Raw genomic sequence first — 22,903 nt, forward strand, 5'->3', positions numbered from 1 at the left:
AATACCACATTCATTATCACAGGGACAATTTTTGTCTTCCTTTCAAAAACAATGTCACAGCTTTATTGTTACTGTATACTATTTTCTCTTTATAGAATGACGTTTATTTAAATAGTTTTAATGAGCTACAAAACAGTTCCCAACATGTGTCGTTATCTGCCGTCACAGAGAGCGCGAGTTTATGTGCGGAATAATACAGCCACGGGTACTCATAACGCAAGGGTGGCTGCACACATCCGCGCAATAAACGAGTGCTACTTGCACGGTCTGATATTTTGCTTGTGTGATGTTGCATTTATTTCACACCTTTTGTTCTTTTTAATATGTGTCTTATTTTATCTTCTATTGATAACGCAATTTTATCCATTTTGGTGAAGATCGAATCAGTTCCAGAAAAAAAATATAACGAAACCAATGGTGCCCAAAACAACGTCAATGGTGGGACAATGACGTCAGGGAAACGTATAGTAAATTAACGCTAAAGTATACGTCATCCATTCCTATTTCAGTTCGTTGATCTGGTTAGTGGTTACCAAGCGGCTACAAAGGTTAAGCAATATTCCAGTATTTTCAGCATGGAATTCTTTTTTGCATGATCTGAACTCTGTCTGTCTCACTTTTTTATTTTATGTAAGCGAAGGGAGAATGAACTTGACGATTACAGGAAGGAATTGTTGACGCCAAGTACAGCTCTAGAACGTTTTTACTCGTTGTATCCTTTTCGGTATAGCGATAAATACCTTACAGAAAATTAGCTGATTTCGGCTTTGTTCTGATCCATTTTATTCAATAGTACATTCTTTTCTTTTAAACATTAGGAACAAAACAACAAAACAACAAAATGCTGAAACACAATATAAATCATACGTAGAAACCCATTAGTTTTGTAGAACAGGCCCCTTTACGCCAACCCTAAGAATACTGAGCAGTTTTTAAAGTTAAATATACATATGAAAATAATATTCTGTTAACATATCGTATAGTAATATCAATATATTTGTTCTTTCCGGAAAGAACATTCACAATCTTTATATACATTATAAATTTATTTACAGCATTATAACAACATATCAATATCAACTCATCATTTCTTGTCACGTGATATCATTCTGGTTCACAAGCATAGAAGTGATACCTTATTGCTTAATGTTTATTGTTAGATCTATCTTCCGAATCTCATAAATCGTTTAGCTGCTTCACTGTCATCTGAACTGTCCGAACGTCCAAAACGCATGAAGCGTTTATCTTCTGTCTCACCAGAACGTCCAAAACGCATGAAGCGTTTATCTTCTAATTGACCTGATCGGCCAAAACGCATAAAACGTTTGTCTTCATTTTGTCCTGACCTACCAAATCGCATAAAACGCTTGTCAAATTTGCCATATTGCATGAGCCTCTTTTCGTCGTCAGCACCACTCCTGCCAAAACGCATAAACCGTTTATCCTGGTTGTTGTCGCGACCGAATCTCATAAATCTTTTGTTTTCCTCCATATCGCTGTCTGTTTCATCAGATTTTTTTCCGAATCGCATGAATCGTTTGTCGGCCTCCGTGTCAGTGCCGTCACGTCCAAATCTCATAAACCTTTTATCAGCTCCATCGCGACCGAACCTCATAAATCGCTTTTCTGCTTCGTTATCAGAATCAGATTTCTTTCCGAATCGCATAAACCGTTTCTCATCTGCACCGTCACGACCGAATCGCATAAAGCGTTTATCAGCTTCAGGTCCGGCACGTCCAAACCTCATAAACCGTTTGTCCGCTTCCATTTCATCGTCAGACCTCTTTCCGAATCTCATGAATCGTTTGTCGGCATCCATTTTATCGTCAGATCGCTTTCCGAATCTCATGAAACGTTTGTCGGCTCCGACTTCATCGTCCGATCTCTTACCAAACCTCATGAAACGTTTGTCGGCTCCGATTTCATCGTCAGATCTCTTACCAAATCTCATGAAACGTTTGTCGGCTCCGATTTCATCGTCAGATCTCTTACCAAACCTCATGAATCGTTTGTCGGCTTCCATTTCATCGTCAGACTTCTTACCGAATCTCATGAATCTTTTGTCTGCTTCCATTTCATCGTCGGATCTTTTACCGAATCTCATGAAACGCTTATCTTTGTCCTCGTCACCTTCTGTATCGGACTTTTTGCCGAATCTCATGAAGCGTTTCTCGTCTCCGCTTTTACCAAAACGCATGAATCGACCGAAGCGCATGAACCGTTTTGCCATGTCTTCGTCGCCAGTCTCGTCGTCGGGGGTACGACCAAACCGCATGAAGCGTTTTTCTTTGTTTTCGTCCGCATCATCAGCATCTCGTTTCTTTTTGTCTGTATCTGCTTTGCTTGCCTCTGCCGATTGTTTACTTGCCTCTTCTATTTCGTCTACGTTTTTCACTGGCTGTATTGGCTCGACTGATCGCTTTCGTCTCAACTTCAACCCCGTGGCTCGCTCTACGCTCTCAACTTTGTTCAGAGCATGCCTGAGTAATTCATCAATTCCCTCACTTCCGCCGTTTCTTCCGAATCTAAGAAAACGTTTGTCCTCAAACTGGACTGGATTTCTTCCGAATCTGAAGAAAGCATCGCCACTGAGAGCACGGCCGAAACGGAGGAATGTTCTTTTTTCTTTAGCATCCTCATCGGTTCCTGGAAATACAGAAAAAGCACAACATTTTAACATTTGTCAATCAGGTACTATTTTTCAGCCAAATGTTATCAAGGCTGTCTATGTACGATAAAATCGATTCAGTGTTTGTCTAAAACGTCCAAACGAATCTGTGTTCAGTATCATAGTCCTATGTCTCTAATGGCATATATCAACAGTTTTTTTCTCCCTCTCGTGGCGACCTGTAAACAAATTTGTCCCTTTTTCTTCTTAAATTGTACTAAATATAAATCCTTATCAACGTGAAAGTACATCGATCGCGAGATACGACAAGTTTTTTATGGTCCGCGACCACTCTTATTTCTGGAAAACAAACCTGATCGTGTAGAACACGAAATAAATATTATGTAAACATTCAATTGTCATCTTCTTTTATTCAATATATGCATTTATTGCATTGCTTAGTTGAGACACGCATAATGTGACATGAGACAACGTTTTATTGGATATGAAAAATAAATATAAATGTACAATTTCTCCGTTAAGACCGTCATTGAACGACATATAAATCAACCAATCAGAAAGCGTTCTTTTATCTTAATCCCTACCTAAAGTGCGTTCCGGTTAAATACAGGCACTCTGTGTAAATAAAATATGTACTTGCTGGCAGATTTGTGTTCAATTAAATTAACAGGTATTTAATATGGAAGAAAATGTATAGTTTAAGTAGATTGTAACATCTGATAATAGATGTATCAAGGGGTTAAAAGTCAGAGGGTGTTCTTGTTCCGCTTCGTCGGTTTGGCTGGAAAAATGCGTGCAGTCAACATCTTAAGTCTGTGACGCCTTTATGTGCCTTTAAACCTACCAAAATGCCCTTTGCAGCATTTGTCAGGTATGTATCTAAGCATCAAGACAGTTGCCATTTGTGTTGAACTTAAAATGTTAAAGTTATTAGCTCAAAGCTAAGTTATAACATATTGAAATGATTTAGTTGTGTGAATCCTAGACCCATGCCAACAAGGTGCAGCACAATAGGGGAAAACATTCTCGTTGTCAGCACCAGTGAACGCAACGAACTAAACCCAGTAAGCGTAACGAATATATGTAGGATATACTTACCTTTCGAAATAGCAAAACTAACAGGAGTTTGTCACGACACATTTACCAGACTTGTAATATGTATGTATTGTCAACCAACAAAGGAAATATATCCAGATTCGCAATGAAACTAGATTCTATATATCAATGTCAGAATAAGTTAATTTTGTCAAATACATGCATTGGATTTTTATTTTATTTATATATGAATATCAGCACTGGTTGGCCTTATTTTTAAAATGCTAATTTGCAATTGGTCTAATAATGATGATATATAAATAGAAATTATAACTATTTCAATTTGTCAAAAATTAATATATATTGTTTTGATTTGCATGTTAACATATTTTTTTACATTAGGATTTATACAATGCGCTCGCGTTTTTTTTTTTACACATATACAGTAAACAAAAATGCTCTAAATGATATGTTATTGATGAATTAACCAAAAGATACCACTCTGTCTATCAAGGTCACATCAAACCTCGGGGTCTAAGAAATCCACCAGCAAAATCTACCATTTTGTATCTAAGATGAATGTAGGACATACACATGTGATAGCACTTTTAAAATTTTGGTATAAGATTCAGAATGCCAAAAATAAGGCAGCAGTAAGACAATCGGATGCAATGTGGTGAAATAAAAAGGCACACAGCAGTATAACACATACCAATAAACGACCATCATTGAAAGTACAGAATTTGCCCACGCTTTTGCGTGCTTATTGGGTCACGTGTGCTGTTTTTTTGAGTTTGTCATTTTACGTATTATAGTGTATATTTAGCTTGTCGTGTAGGGTTAATTTGTTTGTTTTCGGGGCTCGAGCTAGTAGCTTCTTAAGATCATTAAGTGGAAACAGCAGTCCTATTCTCCCACCGTACCTACACGGGTTGTATGGGGTAGTATTGTATTTGCCATATGACGTAGTATGTGATTCATTATTCATATATAAATATATGAGGATTGAGAATATAGCAGCCTCGATATATGACATTTGTTCTGTTGTTGTTTATTGAGGTCGCGAATTCAAATCCTCAGAAAATGAAAATCGCTTAAATCGTAACCGTAAAAATGTATTATATCTAGAATTGATATCTTTATATGCCCGTGCTGCGGTACCGTGTGAGGCGACCGTTGCTGTAATGAGATACACATTTTATCCTTAGTGGACATCTGTGGGAGTATACGCTTTGTCTTTAAGCACAAGTCCATTCATCATATTGCTGAATTTATTCAAAAGAACCTTGATTGATTTATATGAGGTTTGTGGCATTGTCGGAGAGAGCGAAGCCAATCACAAACAATTTACAAAATGGCAGACGTGAAGTCCATCGGGATTGCAGACACACGAGGAATAAATTGCCATTTGCCATACTGTTCTCAAAAATGAGAGATTTTACATTGTCCTTGAGAGCTTGGGACCAGTAAGCAAGACCCAGATCGACGATGTCGAGTTTGCTATCTGATCTGTTGCCGCCACAGTGTATTCTCACGTTGAGGCAGGGGCCCAGAGGTCTGACCAACAGTCGCAGCCAATCAGGGCTGAACCTGTCCTTACGTGTCCAAAGGTTATATAGACGTCAGGCCTGGTTATCTACGGCCACTTACGGCCATCTCCTACACAACAGATATCTCTAATCATATCAACAGATCGTTTACCATTGTCAAAAGGATTCAGCAAAATATAAGTTTCATGGATTCATAGACTATAAAGCGGGAACATAAATCGCAGTAACGTAAGTGGCCACGGATTTTAATGGCGTTATACGCAATAATGGGTCTGTAAACCGACTAGCGTCAGCCACTGTCATGTTTTGAGACACGCACGAAAATATATTTGATGTTAAATATTGAGATACCAGGTGGCTAATACGTCATAGAAATAATTGTTCTTTGACATTAGTAATATATAAAACAATTTTGTATGCACAACATATCTATTGTATTGTCGTATATCAAACGATCCTAAGGGGAAGGCTTCTTCTTCCTTATCAAAGACACCCGCCGTGTAAACCTAGGTCGAATTCCAGTAATCTCACGTTCTACGAGTGAAAACCGATGGAGGTGACAACGAAACCATGAGGCACACTAATGAGTACGATCAAAAACGGTAATTCATGTCGCTTTGGAAAGACGGATAAATCTCAATGAAACCATGATGGCGAATGTAAACGTTGTCCTTAATCTTCATTTACATGAATCTCTGAACCTAATTGAACTGTTGTTTTTTTAAATATCAAACGAGAAAAGGAATTTTCGCCTGACTAGTTTGATTTAAAAAGTCTCAGTAGTGATATTTTACCGAAATATTAATAAAAGATGCCAAGAAAGGAATATAAACTACATTTTTCATGTCAAACTCAGATTGTATACCCAACAATCTAAATCGAATAAAACGTTTTGATAGATAAAATCAGGTTGGTCTAGAATACTACCGGCTCGTATGTGAGTGTTTAGTTATATACCCTATCCCATATTGACTATGTCGCTAAAGTTCATATCTTAGATAAGTATGAAGCTCCTACTCAAACCTAGCCATTAAATGAGACAGAGGCCATTTTCTAAATGGCAAATTAATGAAATCATAAAATTCCCTCCCAAACCACAGTCCGAATCACAACATGCACGCGACAGAACTCTTTAGAATCAAAGTCTTTTGCAGTTTTGAGTCTAGACACAAACAATAATCTGGCTGTGTGTCTACCAAGCTACGATTCTAGGAACTCCGGACTAAAGAGTTCTCCAAACAACGTTATATCATTCATAGATGCCCCAGCTTGCCCAGCGTCGATCTATTACTTGATGCGTCCTACAGGGAATATGATTTAGATATTGGCATCTAGAAAACAATTTTCTTTATGATGATTATCTTCATCTCAAATTTTCAGGATCGATTTAGGTAAAAGGAAGTAAATGGTTGTGCGTACATTCAGAACGAATGCCGTATATATGTATACCACGTGACTACCGATGAAAGTCTTACGACACCTCTACCAAAACATGATACTTGTTGATATCGTAAATATGATCTAGTAAGTAGGACGGTTAGTCATGTTTATTTTCATAAGTATGTCTATATATTAAACTACACTTCCTGGTATGAGGCATCACCGAGAGGTTGTTCTCGATTTGCAAATATTGAGAAGAATTACCAGTGATAAGTCCAGCAGTTTCTCGATGGCATTTTTCAAACATATTACTCTCTTTCATTGAACATTCGTCCCATAATTACCCATAGTATTTAGTAATAGATAAAATGAAAACAATGTCATTTACATGTATTTCTAACAAAATTCTTATTTAAGCATATGCTTTTAACTTTATTTTCTATATTACTGAAGTGAATGTATCAACAATATTAACCCCGTCCCCTTCCAAAACTGGAACAACACACCATTATCTCCGGCTAATTCCGTTGAATTAAAAAATATCGAACATTTATTTTGTTTAAAATCATCTAACCATTAGTGTGCCCTTTTACTGAAGGAATCTATATCTAAATTAAGAACAGATTCTTTTTCACGAGAGGAAAAGAAAATGCACGAAAGAAACGGTTCGCCATCAAAGAATCTTAAAGCGGAATGAAAACGTCAGCTATTTCATTATCGTTAAAGATTAGAAGCTTTTGGAATCCCTGCTTTAAGAATGAAAATTTTAAATAAACACTTGCTGGTGTCAGTCAGAGAGGATGTTTGTAAACCATCTTGATTGGTCAGCAGGTATTGAATATGCTTTCAAATTGATTATAAGTCCTTTTAACAAATGTCAAGACATTACATACGACATTAAACATGTGTCTTTCTTGTTGGGTTTGGTATAGTGTCTTATGTCCGTAAATTCATTGAGGCTGATGATCGTAAATTTTAGTGAGTCGGTTAGCTGCTTAACGGCCACGGAACGGTAAGAACATTTTCTAAAATGATATAGTAAATAGAGTTATTAAAGAAAGAATTCCACGGAGAATGGCTGTCACACTTTTAAGGTTTTGATTTGCAAGTTTCCAAGTTTGAAGATATATGCTAAGTAAGAGAGACCATATTTAACGCCAGTGGATGACAAGAACAACTGTTACTAAACGGGTTTGATTCTGTATGTTTTTACATAATTTTAAAATTTTAAACATAATATATTCTGAAGCGTAAACAAATAAGGAACGTAGAACGACGTCGGCCTTGCTCTGAACCATAGGTTAATCTATGGAGGTATCATCAATAACATTACCAATAATATAGGAAAGAGAACGAAAACACGTTTATTTAAAATATTTACTGTACCGTTATCGGTTATAACAATTTCGCTCGACTCAAAATCATGAAGAGTAGGAAACGATTATTACAAGCTTGAAGGCATCGCAAGTCTTTTAATTAGTCTCCAAATATGAGTTTTTGTCTCTAAAGATGAATATCAGTCAGTAATTGAGGTCATGGATGCTTCTTTTATATATAATCTTAGTCGAACATGATTGTGCATATTATTTACTTCATTACGTTAGCACTTAAACTGAACAACATCATAATGTTTACTAGAGGATCTATTTACATAAATCCTCTGCTGTCAATCAGGAATCATGGCTTGCTTTATTGGGTCATAATAACGTAACCAGTAGGGGAAGCTATTGAGACCTGTTTGATACACTAGTTGACAGTGATGATCGGATGGGAAATACATTAATGTAATGTATCGCTTACAACAAAAAACAAACTACCTGTTTTCATTGAATGTGAAATGAACATGCATTTAAAGGAAAACAGAAGTTTTAGTACAAACGATCGCTTGCACGAGGTCATTTAAAGGTAAAATCTGTAGAGAAGCAGGACACAGTTCTGTCTTTACAGTTACACCATATGCCATCGCATGAAGAGATGATTAAGAAAACCAATGCATAGTGTTGTCGGCTAAGGCCAAAATTATAAATAAAAAACACCCAATATCAATATGATGCATGCTAGCGGCGATAACGCACGTACTGTATGATTATCTCCCTCTTCGGCGCTCTCCTGTCAGCCGTCGAATGGAGTCACCGCGGAGTTACTAGGCTTTGGAGTTTAGTGACAGATAACACGCCTGATGATGTGGGCCTATAGAGGGTGAACTAAATGTATCCAAATTGACATGTCATCGGGTTTATTACAATAGATTTAGAACAATATAAGAACCTAAGAAATACTCAAAGCTAATTATTATTTTTTGAACCATAAGAAAAAATAAAGATGATATTTCAACGAAGAAGACAAAAAGGGTTCCGACATTACCATACAATCCAATGTTAATCTTTAAATCAAATTATTCGACGAAATGTATATCTTGACCTTTTACTGGCCGTAGCTATGGAGATAGGTTAAAGGCGTGTACAACTCAAGAAGAACAAAATAGCAATCGATGCGGTCAGTGAAACTAGACGTTGGCCAGCCGATGACACGGGCAACGATGTTTAATCAACGGAAGGTTCGTGTTCCTAGAACTAAGCTGGGAGATGATCGTTCTAATCCAGTCAAAATACAGTTTTGAACTATGAACAAGATAGAATACAGTATCTAAACCCCAGAGAGTCGGCCATTTTACAGTCTCGATACCCTTAGGATTAGTCAGAATACAGTATATCTAGTATACTCTAGGGAACCAGACAGAATACAATATATATATATATACCTTAGGACATCAGACCGATAATTCAGTATATGTAAATTAGAGATCCAGGCAGAATAGAGTATATACATGTATACAATAGGGAACAAAAACTGCTGCAAGTTGTATACAAATGTCAAACGATATAAAACACCTTTTAAATTGTAATCGTATTTGTACAAGGATTTGCGTGTGTTTTAAGATTGTAATCGTTTATGATTGTAATCATTTTTGTAAACGAATTTGTGTGTTTTTAGATTGTAATCGTTTTCGTACAAGGATTTGTGTGTGTTTTAAGCCTACACGTCGCCTATTATCAATTATATTGAAAATTACACTGCAAAATACTATTGTTGTCGCACACGCTGAGAGCTATGAACGAGTTAAGCCCAGGTTTTATCCTCGATAACTATTGTTGGTTTGACCTCCCGTTGTCTGGGGTGACATTTGGAGGTTGATATGCCCGCGAATTGCGCTGTTGTTACTCCAGCGCCTACACAGTGATAGCAATGAAGTCATAAAGCACACCATCTATTGACTTTGATTCCAATGTTTGTGAAAACATGGAATTGAAATGTCTCTTTATCTATGATGTATAGTGCTGAGGCCGGCGAGGCCCAAGTCGGCTCTCCTAGCATCACATGGGCCTACGGTCAGCCGCGAAATAACGTTCACAGATATAAAATTTGCAATTTCAAAAAGTAATGATATTGGTCTTTTGTAGTCATCGTTTATTATACTTTATTTCAACTGTCCGTTAGGGTTACGACAACTTTATGACCAACCCTGTGTATAAATGTCTTTTAAGGGCTCTCGAAACGAGACTGCCTAACAGAGTGTAGTACAGAGGCTATTATAAAAGATGATTGTGGTATCACAAAACATCTGCTCCAATGACAGACAGTCAGAGATGTTCGCAAACGGGACGGATAAAAACACCCGTAAATAGTTTAAATTGTACATGATTTATTCTGCTAAAACCTCGTTGAAGACTTTTTGTATCTTACCAAAAAATATCGCTAGTCTTCAGTATATAACTGATTATTTGGGTGTGCTTACAGATTTCCTTTATATTTATATGTAAATTACAGTTTTCTATTTATACATTGTACTTATGATACATTTCTCAACTTTAAGATACACACTTTCCAATATTGCTATGATAGAATTTCCACTGGTTGTTTTGCTACTGTTTTTATTTACAATGTATATATTTGAGGCAATCCCCTTTATCATACCAAAAACATGAAATGCTTTTTTTGTCTTAAATAAGATTAGAAAGAAAAACAGATTTTCTAAATGTGTATGCTTATATTAAAGCACATTCCTTCGGATTGTAGGGAGCCCAAGGTAATTGTTAATGGAAATTTCATCTTTAGATTGTGATCCAATGCAAATTATTAGACCAGATTTGTTAGGGAGATCAAACGCTGAGAATAAAAATAGCGAGATTAGACACTAGGGGTTACTCACACGGTCATTTGTTATGGCCAATCAAGTTCAAGGACTCACATAATGCTACCTATGCATTTTAAACCTGTTGTACTCTTCCAGCTTCGTTTGTAATTAGGCTTATGTTTTTCTTCTGTTTAACAACAAAACTAGGGAAAGATTATCTTTCAACCACTCCTTTTCAAAATTAAAAGATCTCTAGTGCAATAATGTACTCTATGCCAAACCGCCTAACGTTAATATGGCGTCATCATGAAAATGCATGATGACCGTTCGAGGTTCAGCGCGTGAATCTAGTCACCATTTTAGGAAAAGTGCATCGCTATCCTTTACAAATAAATCTATCCGTAATGGAAGAAATTATATCCTATAAGCATAGCATTCATAGGATGTGTCAGTCCTACACCACTAGGCAAAGGTACACATCGAGCCTGAGAAAAATGTCGACATCGATGTCACTTCGTCCGATCAGAAGGCTTGTACATAAACGTGTTTGAACCGGAACAGATCTATGGTACACTGATCACTGATCTCAGTCCCGGTGAGTACCTATATGCTCTATATCCGTTGTAAAAACCTACCTGTGGCTGCAGCTATAATTCCGTTACATTCTGGCTGATTGTCGAGGCACCAATCTGTAAGGTAGTCTCCTAGAACCCCGCCATACATCGACAGGACCGCCGCTAGCAATCCCACATAACTCAGCGTCCTCATCACTTGTCGTCAAATCTGGTGATTCTGTAAGGACGATGACATAGTACTTAGTTTATTTAGAAAGTTCGATACATTTCAACATATTGGAACACTTCATTCATCAGACTGATGAACTAGTATTAACTATAAACATGGATTGAGCCTAATAGGATGTTTATCAACCACGAACGAATTTTTGGGGCCAAAAGAAATATCATTTTTTGTGTATTTACCACTGATGTTGACCTCAATAATTACTGTTCATAACTGTTGTAACACATATTGTTCACACGTGCACCAGCTGTATGTTTAAAATAAATAAATACATTTCAACCTACAGTTACTCCGAGTTCTTTCTGTTTTAAACAAAGGATTTTTACCTGTTTTAGTTGGAGGTGAATTGACTAGGATTTTACTAAAACAAAGCATAAAATTACATTGAGTTTATTTGAAAAGAATCCTTGAAAGATAAAGAACCCTAGAGTGAGAAGGCATTCCATAATATGATACAAATGTGATGAAAGTACAAACGTCATGACGTTGCATTTGATGAAACTATGCAAACCCAAAGAAACGTTACACGTATAACATTATCCCGTTGTGTAACGAAGCAGTGAAGAAAATGAACGAAAATCTATGGACCACAAGAGAATTACATTATTTTTGAAATGCGTCATTCTTCTGTTTTGACGCTTAGTGCATTTATGACAAAATTAATTAAGATTTCCATCCGAAACATAAAACGCTTTCCATTTGGACATCCCCGTTTGCTTGAATCAACTATATTGCGAAATACACTTTCTCTAATGCGATTTGTTAGGCACATTTTTCCATGGAAATCTTAGGTTGACGAGCTCGTTTATAACTGTTGAATGATATGACTTGACAGTGGCTACGGCCCTATTATGATTTTCAATAGATTTATTGAATAAAGGACTGCAAAACAACGTAAGGTGGATCTCGTATTGGTGGCGGGATTGGACGGTGCAATCGGCACCTCCTAGTGTTATCTAAGTCGTGCTGTGAAATCAATGTCTAATTGTGGTTTGTAATTACCGGTATGCAAATTAATGTAACGGGCCCTTCTGTTTTCCGTGAGATACGTAAACACTATCAGGACAATGGTACCACCACGAATTGTCCTTTTGTATTGTAGGCGTAATATTGAAGGTCTCATATGTTCGTGATTGGATAGGTAAGCTTGAACTTATCTCTGCTGTTGTAGGTATGAAATTGTACCTTTTCATTTGGTGTTCATGCTTTTTTGTATCTGTTTTAAATGATGCTGTCGCCAAGATGGACTATTTTGCGTTTCACAATATAACTGTAGTATGATGTTATGTAAATTGTACTCATACATTCAAATTAATGCACAAACAATTACGGCTTTAACTAAAATTCTAAAGCTTACACTTTGTCCATTCAATAATGGTAAATATAAACAATTCTTTATGCATTTGTAAACCCTAGGTTATATTTTTTGACCATGAATGAAATACGCTCGGTGACTCAAACGTATGAAAAAAGGAAAGAAAATACTCAAAATAGATAAAAAGATACGTGCGACACTATATATTAATTATTCACAACACGCATTTTTAGTTTCTTGCTGTAAAATACGCGACTCGCATTCAGGACTATTATGTTCTATGTTATATAAATTAAGCTTTTCTGTTATAATTTGAAGCATTAAAGAATACTGTTCACTCACACTTATGAATACATTACGATGTTGGGCTAGTCACTGTTAGCTGGTGTTTGTTATATTTAATATTAATCATACGAACATAAGCTATTACTGATAAACAAATACAAAACTGATGATAACCAGCTCATATCTATAATTATTGGCCTGATATTTTATATTTAATCTAGAATGAAGGATTATCTCTATTTGTTTAAAAAACCTTTATATGTACAAATGCAGCTTTGAAATTTCCTGGTGACAATGATGATGACGTAATCTTTAAAGCATTAATAACCCGTCACATTTGATTTCTTCATTTCCTTGTTAGTGCCTGGCTGAAATTGTCTCTCCCTAGCTGTAACCATAGGAAATATGACGACCAATGATCTCGTCACCATGACAACTGACATTCTATGTCAATTTCAAATCTTAAAGAAATAATTTAAACACGTTTATTAATCTTGATAACATTTTAGTGGCTTTCTGAAGTGATTAGTGCTTTCGTCCACCAATCCACGTGTCTCTATTAATAACTATAATACGTAGGACAGTTGAACGTGTTTTTAATTCCATAAACGTCTCTTTATATGTGATATGTGTAGAGATTACAATACATATTTGGTTTCTGAGGAAATGAAATCTGTTAAGTCTGAACAACAATAGCAACATTCTGACGTCGATGCAAACCTGCCCATGGGTTTAAATGTTCAAATAGGAACTGCTCGAGCAAGCTCGTGAACGACAATTATGATTATGCTATTGTATTGTTTTTTTTCTGTGTTTTTCTTCTTCCTGCAAATACAGATCAATGCAAGCACAACAACTGTTAATTACAAAAGCTAAATAAGGTAAAATATTGAACCAACTATCTGTAAGATTCTAGAAAATAGAGAACAGAACTCAACTTCAACGAAGCACAATGGTTATAACTCTTGCGTAAACCTTGTCAAGTCTAGTTTCTATAACTATCACGGACAACGTATGTTGGTCTGATTTTTATTACAACTCGCGCTTCACATATTTCAAACATAAAGCCAAGTAACAAATATGAATAAATATTGACTGGGTATGAGTGCAATCTCTCACTCCTGTATAGTGGTCAGTCTCAAAAAACTTGTATCCGACACTTCCCTCTTTATTTAAAGGATAAATATTTGTATATTATATACATAGTGTAAAAGATACAATACGGTTTTCCTAGTATGTATTACGTGATTTTATAGCTTAGATAGTAGCAGTTTACCAAGGTCCTTTGATTATACGGATAAAAGGCCGTGCGCTTTCCTTTGTAAATTAAATAGTTAATTGGGTAGAAATTGAATATCATAAGAAAGTGATAAATTAATTTAAAAGCGTAACCGACCAGATGCCAACTTTATTCCGCAGTTACATGACTTTGGCCCTAGGCTACGAGTTCGTTATTTCCGGTGTTGATTTCATAAACCTTGTCAACATTATGTATGCATTTTGCCACCTTAACATATTGCGGTCATTTATAAGAATGTCAACTTCCGGACATCACTAAGACGGCAATGATCTTCTGACCTCTCGGTCGATATCCGACACTCTGCGGACCTCCCTAATTGGACTAATCGGATAGCCAACAGATGATAGTCGTACACCATAATGAAGAGACACAGAAATACAAATGGCTGCTAATCGATGTTCTCCACAGCACTCCTAATCACTCTATTGTTGTGGCCCTTCTGTAGTGGAACACTATCACGATTTTACTGCTAGCATTGTTAAGCTACATGTGTTTAATATCAAACGCTATACACGCTGTGTATATAAGTCCGACTACTGAAGTTTACTCGACTAAAAACACCACCAGCGATAAATACCAGGCTGAGTTAATAGTCTGATTCTGTTATTTGTTTTGTTTTCTTAGAAAGAAACATCAACAAGCAATAAAGCCTCGCACACATCACACAATAAAGAGTATCACATCAACGAAAGAAGCATTAATGTAAAATTACATATTTAATTTCTTACGATACTCAATATACCAGCATGACTATATAGAAACTATTATTTCATCCCTACTGAAATAGACTGGGATATTGACAAATGTTGTCTGAGAACGTGACGCGTATGTTTCTTTAAAATATCGGCTTTCGTATATTTTTTTTATGCGAAAGGTTTTCTGATTTGTGATCGGAGTTTGTAATTCAATAGAAACAAGAAGCTGACATTTCATTGTCTTAGCTCAGTCTAACTTTCTACAGTCTACCAAAGGTCATGGTGACGGAACTCCAATTTATACTTTGGCTATTTGATATAAACAATAAAACTCTCGTGCCCTCGTAACTGTTCTCGCGGGACTGCCTATGCGTAGGAGCTCTTCAATAAAGAAACCCTGCTTTGGACCATTGATGATTGACCCTTCAACTAAGTGTGAGAAAAAACCGTTTATACAAGGAGAATTTATTTTATTTTAGAACTCTATAATCATTTGTTTATAGCACCCCCCATCCAAACACAATGTATCAGGTTGTTTTTGTCTAGGAAGGAGAAATCGGAAAAGATTGATACTAGGAAATGTTAGGATAGCTGATAAGTCGCCAAACAATAAATTACAACCTCCCTGGGGGCGACAGCGGTAGTATTATTCGAGTTTAAATGCCATACGCTTTCAGTCACCTTTACTCACATTTACCTATTACAACAGTAGTGGCATCATCATTCTGAGGTCTGGGACGTAATAGGTTGAAACTAACAACTTAGATTATTTAATTCTCACATATCACAGATGCTACGGTGTTCCATTCAAAACGTCTTTATTGCTAATTTTATTTTTTCACGCATGTAGAACTGCGCTAAACCGAACTCGCATACGGCTAAAACAGTAATTTCATTAACTGACGCGGAATACAATGTACATCTTTGTAGAATATTTAATCATGAATCTATTATCTAACACTTTTCGTTTTGCTATGAAATGTTACTGTCGAACATGGAAATTAAATTTATTGTACGCTTTTTCAAACCGGATCTTCAGATTTTGTTAATAATATTTGTGAATTATTAAGCTGGCTCCTTTAGCAATCTCTGTTTAAGTAGGGTTGGAGATATTACAAGACTTAAATCACACCCAGAGAATTCAAACCGACCGAACAGTTATCAATATCCGTTTGAAAAACATTGAATGCAGTATAATATCCTCCAATCGCAATTGATACTAGTAGGGTACTCAAACGGTCATAACTGGCGAATTGACGTCAAACTGGAGCAACAAATCATCTTGGAAAAACAGCCACATATTCCGTACAACTACTCGTGGCAAGAAACAAAGTAGTTCTTTCTAATTACATCCCTACCCTTTACTATACCTCTGGTACAATACGAGCTGTATTTGGTCTGTTAGTGGATGACATTGTACTGTAAATGATAACAGTTCCAAGGTCACTTTTTCTTAATAAATATTCCATTATTAAAGGATTAATTGGACATTTGCAATTCTTTGTTACACCTAACCGAGCCTTAATGGATATGGACGTGAACGGTCCTGCGCGATATTAACGTGTGGTTATCGAGTTGTTAGGCAGACATGCTAGAAATATTCGAGAAGAATGAGCGGCAGTCATTTGCATCCAAACTACGGCATACATTAATATCAGTTAACTATGTTTGATGTTTCCTAGACAATTGTTTACAAGTCGATTATACTATCCGTACATTAATATAGGTGTGTGTACCTGCATCGTAAACAACACAGGATGATCATAGACTGTGTCCAATATAGGGTGGGTTATTATCTCTTAATATGTACAGAGTTGTGCCGTGTACATGATACCATATTTTAGGTTTTTTCAAACTCCTGTTAAGACCAAAGTATTCGATACACTGGTAATGGTCATGTTTAGTGGTCGCCACCATGATCTCATTTGTTAATATTGTGATATATTCTATTTTCCTTCTACAATATGAGTGTTTGATAATGCTCGTCACTACCCTAGTTCAAACTTTGAGGACATAACATTTTTTCCGATTTGATCTATGTTAACCCGTCGGGTGTCGTCGATAAAGCAGAAGATGCTTACCTTTTCGGAACATTTGGTATTTTACTCTTTGCACTTTTGCCATAGTTTCTTTTACTATTTTGTTCGTAGCTTCGGTTATCGTTTGTTTCAAAAGATTGGATTTTTAAGAAATGATTGATTTTAACAAAACAAATCTTTTTGACTGTTTTCTTTGGTATCTTTCTCCGTCGTGAGATTGCTTTACAGTCATCGATGTACAATGGATCTAGTTTCAAAACAGCATTAAAATATATTTTATATGTTGAAAGTATAAAAGAACACATTAGTGAGTTCGCATTTCTGTTTATCCAGGAAATAGTCCGTTTAATATCGTTAAGAATATAGTTTTTTTGCTGAGCAATTTAGTAGACTATCGAAGTTCATTCGCTATCACAGCGCAGGCGTACTGATATCTCGTTTTGGCCGCGCTCCTACATGCTTCCATGGGAGTTGCATGCAGTATAACCTCAAATCATGTATACGGTTCAATAGCATTAAGATCAAAACGCTAATGACACATGCGATGATAGAAAATGGGTTTTCATATTTACTAGAATTAAATGCAGCGGTAACATAATAAACTTGATATCTCTCCTACTTGAATGCCTTTAATTATAGGTCTAACGGATGGGGCTGTCCTCAACTTAATGTGAACAATTGATTTTTCTGTGGGGCGATGATTCTTTCTTCTTCTAGAAATGACGACAAGAACAATATTTATTTATTTTATCGTTTTGAAATTGCTACTTTATCAAATAGGGAAATTGGCTCGTCAACTGTTAGGGTTTTGGTCTGCCGTTTGAAGCCGCTGTTATGATGAAGTTGTGTTATTACGTGTTGGGCACATGGGGGTTGTAAAATGTTGCATAACTGTCTGTTACACCCTCGTAAATACTCTATATCTATAGACAGAGACCATTGCTGTCCCGTCACTCGTACAGAAATCATACGGCCACTTTATACTCACTAAACTAGCAATCGTCGCGTCTGTAGACAGAGACCATTGCTGTCACGGCACTCGTACAGAAATCATACGCTTACTTTATATACACTTCAATATAAATCGCCATAACGTTCTCCAATCTTACTTATGTGAATCTATGTCTACATATAAATGGAATGTTGGCGTAAGGAATCCGTTTCGATATAATGTCGAATAGTGAAGGCGTTGAAAATTATTTTCCGTTTTCTTTTTTTGATATATATATTAATATCCGTAGGATATTCCCAGCAGCATGCATACATTTTCATGTATGTGAAAAACATTTGAATGATTTATTTCTCATCGACAATAGAAGCGCCATTGATTTGTTTTGAAGATTCAAATATGTAGATAAAAATTCTTCAACTTCTTTTAACGCCATACTAGGTGACAAACCATATATAATATATATGTAATAGTGAGACAATCTATCTGGAACCGGAACTACTGTGAAAATAGGTTTTAAATCTTAAAATCTGATTAAATGTAAATATCACCATCAAGAGTTCATAGATTTCTTTCTGATATTTAAGCAGTATTCATGCTAAATAAATAATGAAAAAAATATTATACATTGAGGAAATAAAGCCCTAATTGTTTGAGAATTGAACACGATCTCAAAGTTATGGAAAAAGTCGTATAATGATAATAGACGCTAAAGTTAGGGAATGGTGTTGTATTTCTGACAGAACGTCGTATCCAGGCGAAATACATTAGCGTAAGGGAAAGGTATGGTGTTTCTGACAGAACGTCGTATGCGGGCGATATACATTAGCGTTAGGGATTGGTGAGATATTTTCTGACAGATCTTCGTATGCGGGCGATATACAGTAGTAGCGTTAGGGATTGGTAAGATATTTTCTGACAGAACGTCGTATGCAGACGAAATACATTAGCGTTAGGGAAAGGTATGGTATTTCTGACAGAACGTCGTATTCGGGCGATATACAGTAGCGTTAGGGATTGGTGAGATATTTTCTGACGGAACATCGTATGCAGGCGATATACAGTAGCGTTAGGGATTGGTGAGATATTATCTGACAGAACGTCGTACGAGAACGATACACAGTCACGTTAAGGGTGATGTGATATTACTGACAGAATGTCGTATGATGATGATAGACGGTAACGTTAGGGAATGATGTGATATTAGGTATATAGATGCATTAACAAGTTTCATGTTCACGCTGCCTTAGTGACACTTTTATGGATTTGACGAGAAATAGTAAGACGAGTATTAATTGTGGTGCAGAGACTAATTACTCTCCACGAACATATTCATTCGCTAACGACTTGCTGGTGTTTACTTTCCAATCGTATTCATATTGCTATATATCTGAGATGTTACTTATGTAAATAGTTTTTATCTATCTAAATACAACTTCAATATGATTGACCTCTCACAGGTCTATACTTAAGTCAAAACTGGTGAAGGTTACATAAACAACATATTCTAAAAACAAAATAGAATAACCTCTTATGATTAATACGCTGACCACTACACCGACATTGTATATACCAGAATCCTGATCATCAGGTTAATATATTCGATTAAATAATCAATTATTTTAATTTTAAATGGCCCGTATGCACCTACACGACTGTCCCAAAGGCATAGCTATACCATATATTGTATTATAGGTTATCATATATGCAGTGATTACCACCTTGACATTTGATTTAATAATTGGACGGTCAGTTCGTCCCACCGTCCCTATGCGATCCCTAGTCTCGTTCAACCCGACTCTTGTCTGTGCAAGCTACGTCGAATAGAGAATTAATTACAAAGTGATCAAGCGTCTTGTTGAACGAGACTAGTGCGATCCAATGCCCCGTGTTTGACTTTTAGCGTTACGATAAATATTGAATTACCATATATAGTTATGATAAGGTAATCTGGGGTACTTACAACCCACATATTCATTACTCATTCATGTCTATTAATACAAGTATTAATATATTTACAACCAATATATAGCATATCGAATAATATTGTGCCCGAATCCCATGGGGACGAGGTCGGGCGATGTTACACGAGAACTGAGTAATTCTCTTTATGATGACAGAGGTTGTTCCGGGTATATGGGTCGTCAGCGCGGGCATGCATATAGGTAGATTCCTTAATGAAGTCGCCGTAGAGAAGGTATATTAAGGAACATTGATGTATTTATAACATTGAATAATCCATTCCTGCCAGATTAGCCTGTTATATGACGATATTCGTAATGAAATTTCAACATCGGGCTGGAAGGAAACACAATGTCATCTCCGTGAATCAAAGCGAACACCGTATTGGGCCGTGATTAGAGCGAACACCGTATTGGACCGTGATTAGAGCGAACACCGTACGTATTGGGCCGTGATTAGAGCGAACACCGTATTGGACCGTGATTGGAAACTCTGTCTACGGAGTTTTCAGTGCTTTTGATTTGCATGTCATTGGGAAAATCTAAAAGTAACTATGAATAGTAAGGTTAATTCAGACATAAAGTTACATGTTTTGTTCCTGATTTATACATTCCTACCAAGAACGACATTGTAACATTGTCATAGTCTACCGTATTAAAGACCACGTCAATGACACTTATCTGCCTAGAACTAACATTATCACCATGACATCGCATTTAGACAAAACTAGAGACGCGGTTTCCTAAAAATATGCATATTTTATTATACATCTGTAAAATTTATTCTGTTCAATGGGGTAAAATGTATTAGTAATTAATTAGAATAACAGGTGTGTTGACCACTCTCTACACTTTGTTTTGTGTAGCCGATTGCGGAAGTTTTAAAGACAGTGTGTCCCCTCCGATAAAATGTGGTAATAAATATATTTTGCCAAAAAACGTATCACACTGCACCATCGGCTGTGTGGTCCTTCTATGACTCAGTGGTGATGTTTAAGGGGGAAAGGCGAGGATCCAAATAAGTCTAAACTACTATTGAAACAGAAGTGGACGTGCGCGAGACCTGTTGATTATATGGTTTAAAAAATACAGAAGTACTGGTTGATTTTAAATAAATAAAGTATAAAGTGTGTAGATGATGAGCCGCTCTACTACCCAATTGCCATTACTGTGGCTATCAAGGTTAAGGCAAACCGCGCTACTACCCAATTAACATTACTGTGTGGCTATCAATGTTACGGCAAACCGCGCTACTACCCAATTGACATTACTGTGTGGCTATCAAGGTTACGGCAAACCTCGGCACTTAAAAATCAACCAGTAAAGTCTAATACTTTGTACCGGGAAAGATTAACGAACACACATGTAACATCTATGTAATTTGGTTATAGATGCGGTATGCCAAAAATAATCATTACATGTCAAGACCATTCAATGTCATAATTAATATTGTCATATGCCGGTCAGGTGCATTCCTAGAACGAACACAGGTAATGTTTCTACTGTACTGTAATTAAAGTACCATTACAAAATAGTATTTGTAACTATGAGTAAAAACACCCATCGTTTCTATTCTGAGAATACACAATGTTTGACTACTGTTAAAGAATGCGCAATACCACGGTATGCTTTTCACTGGTGCGGAAGTTATTAGTGTTTTCGGGAAAAAAAATCATTCTTCAGATCTAACATTCTGAAATGTTCATATCAGCGTTAGTATAGGAATTATGGTGACTATCTGGAGGAATTAACATGCCATAGGTAAGTTATTGGCCCAACTCTCATCCCTCAGTAGAGCCAGCACGGTCCTAAACAAACGACTCTAATTGTAGGACACGTCTCAATCAAACCGTTCAGTTCTAAAAGTAGCGGAAGCATTGCACAGGGGCGGAAGACATTTGGTTAATTGGTGTGTACGGTATCTGCACTCAAGTTTAGGTGATATTGATAGGTTTCGAGACTTAACGGTAATGGTTTTACTTATTTAAACATACAACGACAACCTGCGAATTTATTGTCTATGAATACCTTTATATATGTCTGTTTTTAAGCATATCTGTTTATTCATTTTGATAACCCAAACATTTGTATAGAAGCAAAACATTTATACGTGCATTTTAATTTGAAAAAATGTATTGTTGCATCGATGTTTGTATTCTACAAAGTCAATGTTTAATGCAGTTTACTTTTGGAAATTGTGTCACTATTATCAAGCAGATTTTTTCAGAAATTTGATTCCGTCGTTGAACTTAATAAAGTTATCAATAAATCCGACATAGTTCCGAATAGTAAACGGACAGGTCTTTATGTAAAATAAGCTGCAGAATTTCTAGAGCATGGCATGGCTTAAAAAATATTTTCTTATACACCAAAACAGAATACTTCGAATTGCATTAGACTAGCAATGTCTGTAAACGTACTTACCTGGACAGTAATTCTCAATGTTAGATACTTTGGTCCTATGGTATAAAATGGAGATAAAGAAACAATAGTCACCAACCTGCTTCGATGTAACTCTCTGTCGATGCGCAACGGTATAATGTCAACTTTTCAAGTGAAAACTTTTCTCCAAAAAGTGTACGATCCAGTGTTGCAATCTTAGTCAAATGTAGCTATTGATGAGTTTAAATAGAACAAAGTCACGTGGTGCTATGACGCTGATCCTATTGGCTGCCTTCCACCTCCCACATTTCAGTTGCCGTTCGATCGATGGACCGTTCGACAAATGGTTACGCACGCAAGTTCTACGTAACCACAGGAGCCGCGACACCCCCTGAGTCCTGGGGAGTTTACACTAAATTATTGGCCTCCCAATGTAGCGTATTTAGT

General features: G+C 36.4%; 1 protein-coding gene across 1 annotated transcript; it reads right to left on the bottom strand.

Annotated features, from left to right (window-relative positions):
- Positions 1-738: 738 nt before the first annotated feature.
- LOC110466590 (FMRF-amide neuropeptides-like) lies at positions 739-22,682 on the bottom strand. Its single transcript, XM_021523180.1, has 3 exons — positions 22,575-22,682; positions 11,365-11,521; positions 739-2,646 (listed from the first exon to the last, which is right to left on the bottom strand). Exons 2-3 carry the CDS (start codon positions 11,495-11,497, stop codon positions 1,163-1,165), a joined length of 1,617 nt encoding a protein of 538 aa, XP_021378855.1. The 5' UTR covers positions 11,498-11,521; positions 22,575-22,682; the 3' UTR covers positions 739-1,162.
- Between the last annotated feature and the right edge of the window lie 221 nt (positions 22,683-22,903).

The sequence above is a fragment of the Mizuhopecten yessoensis genome, unplaced genomic scaffold (assembly GCF_002113885.1).
Source record: "Mizuhopecten yessoensis strain PY_sf001 unplaced genomic scaffold, ASM211388v2 scaffold1689, whole genome shotgun sequence".
NCBI lineage: Eukaryota > Metazoa > Mollusca > Bivalvia > Pectinida > Pectinidae > Mizuhopecten > Mizuhopecten yessoensis.

What these genes read in the sequence shown, in the direction of transcription:
- LOC110466590 (XM_021523180.1), bottom strand. Translation starts at nt 11,497, where the DNA reads ATGAGGACGCTGAGTTATGTGGGATTGCTAGCGGCGGTCCTGTCGATG. An exon ending in AATTATAGCTGCAGCCACAG is followed by an intron (nt 2,647 to 11,364) that starts GTAGGTTTTTAC and finishes CTGTATTTCCAG; the next exon opens with GAACCGATGAGGATGCTAAA.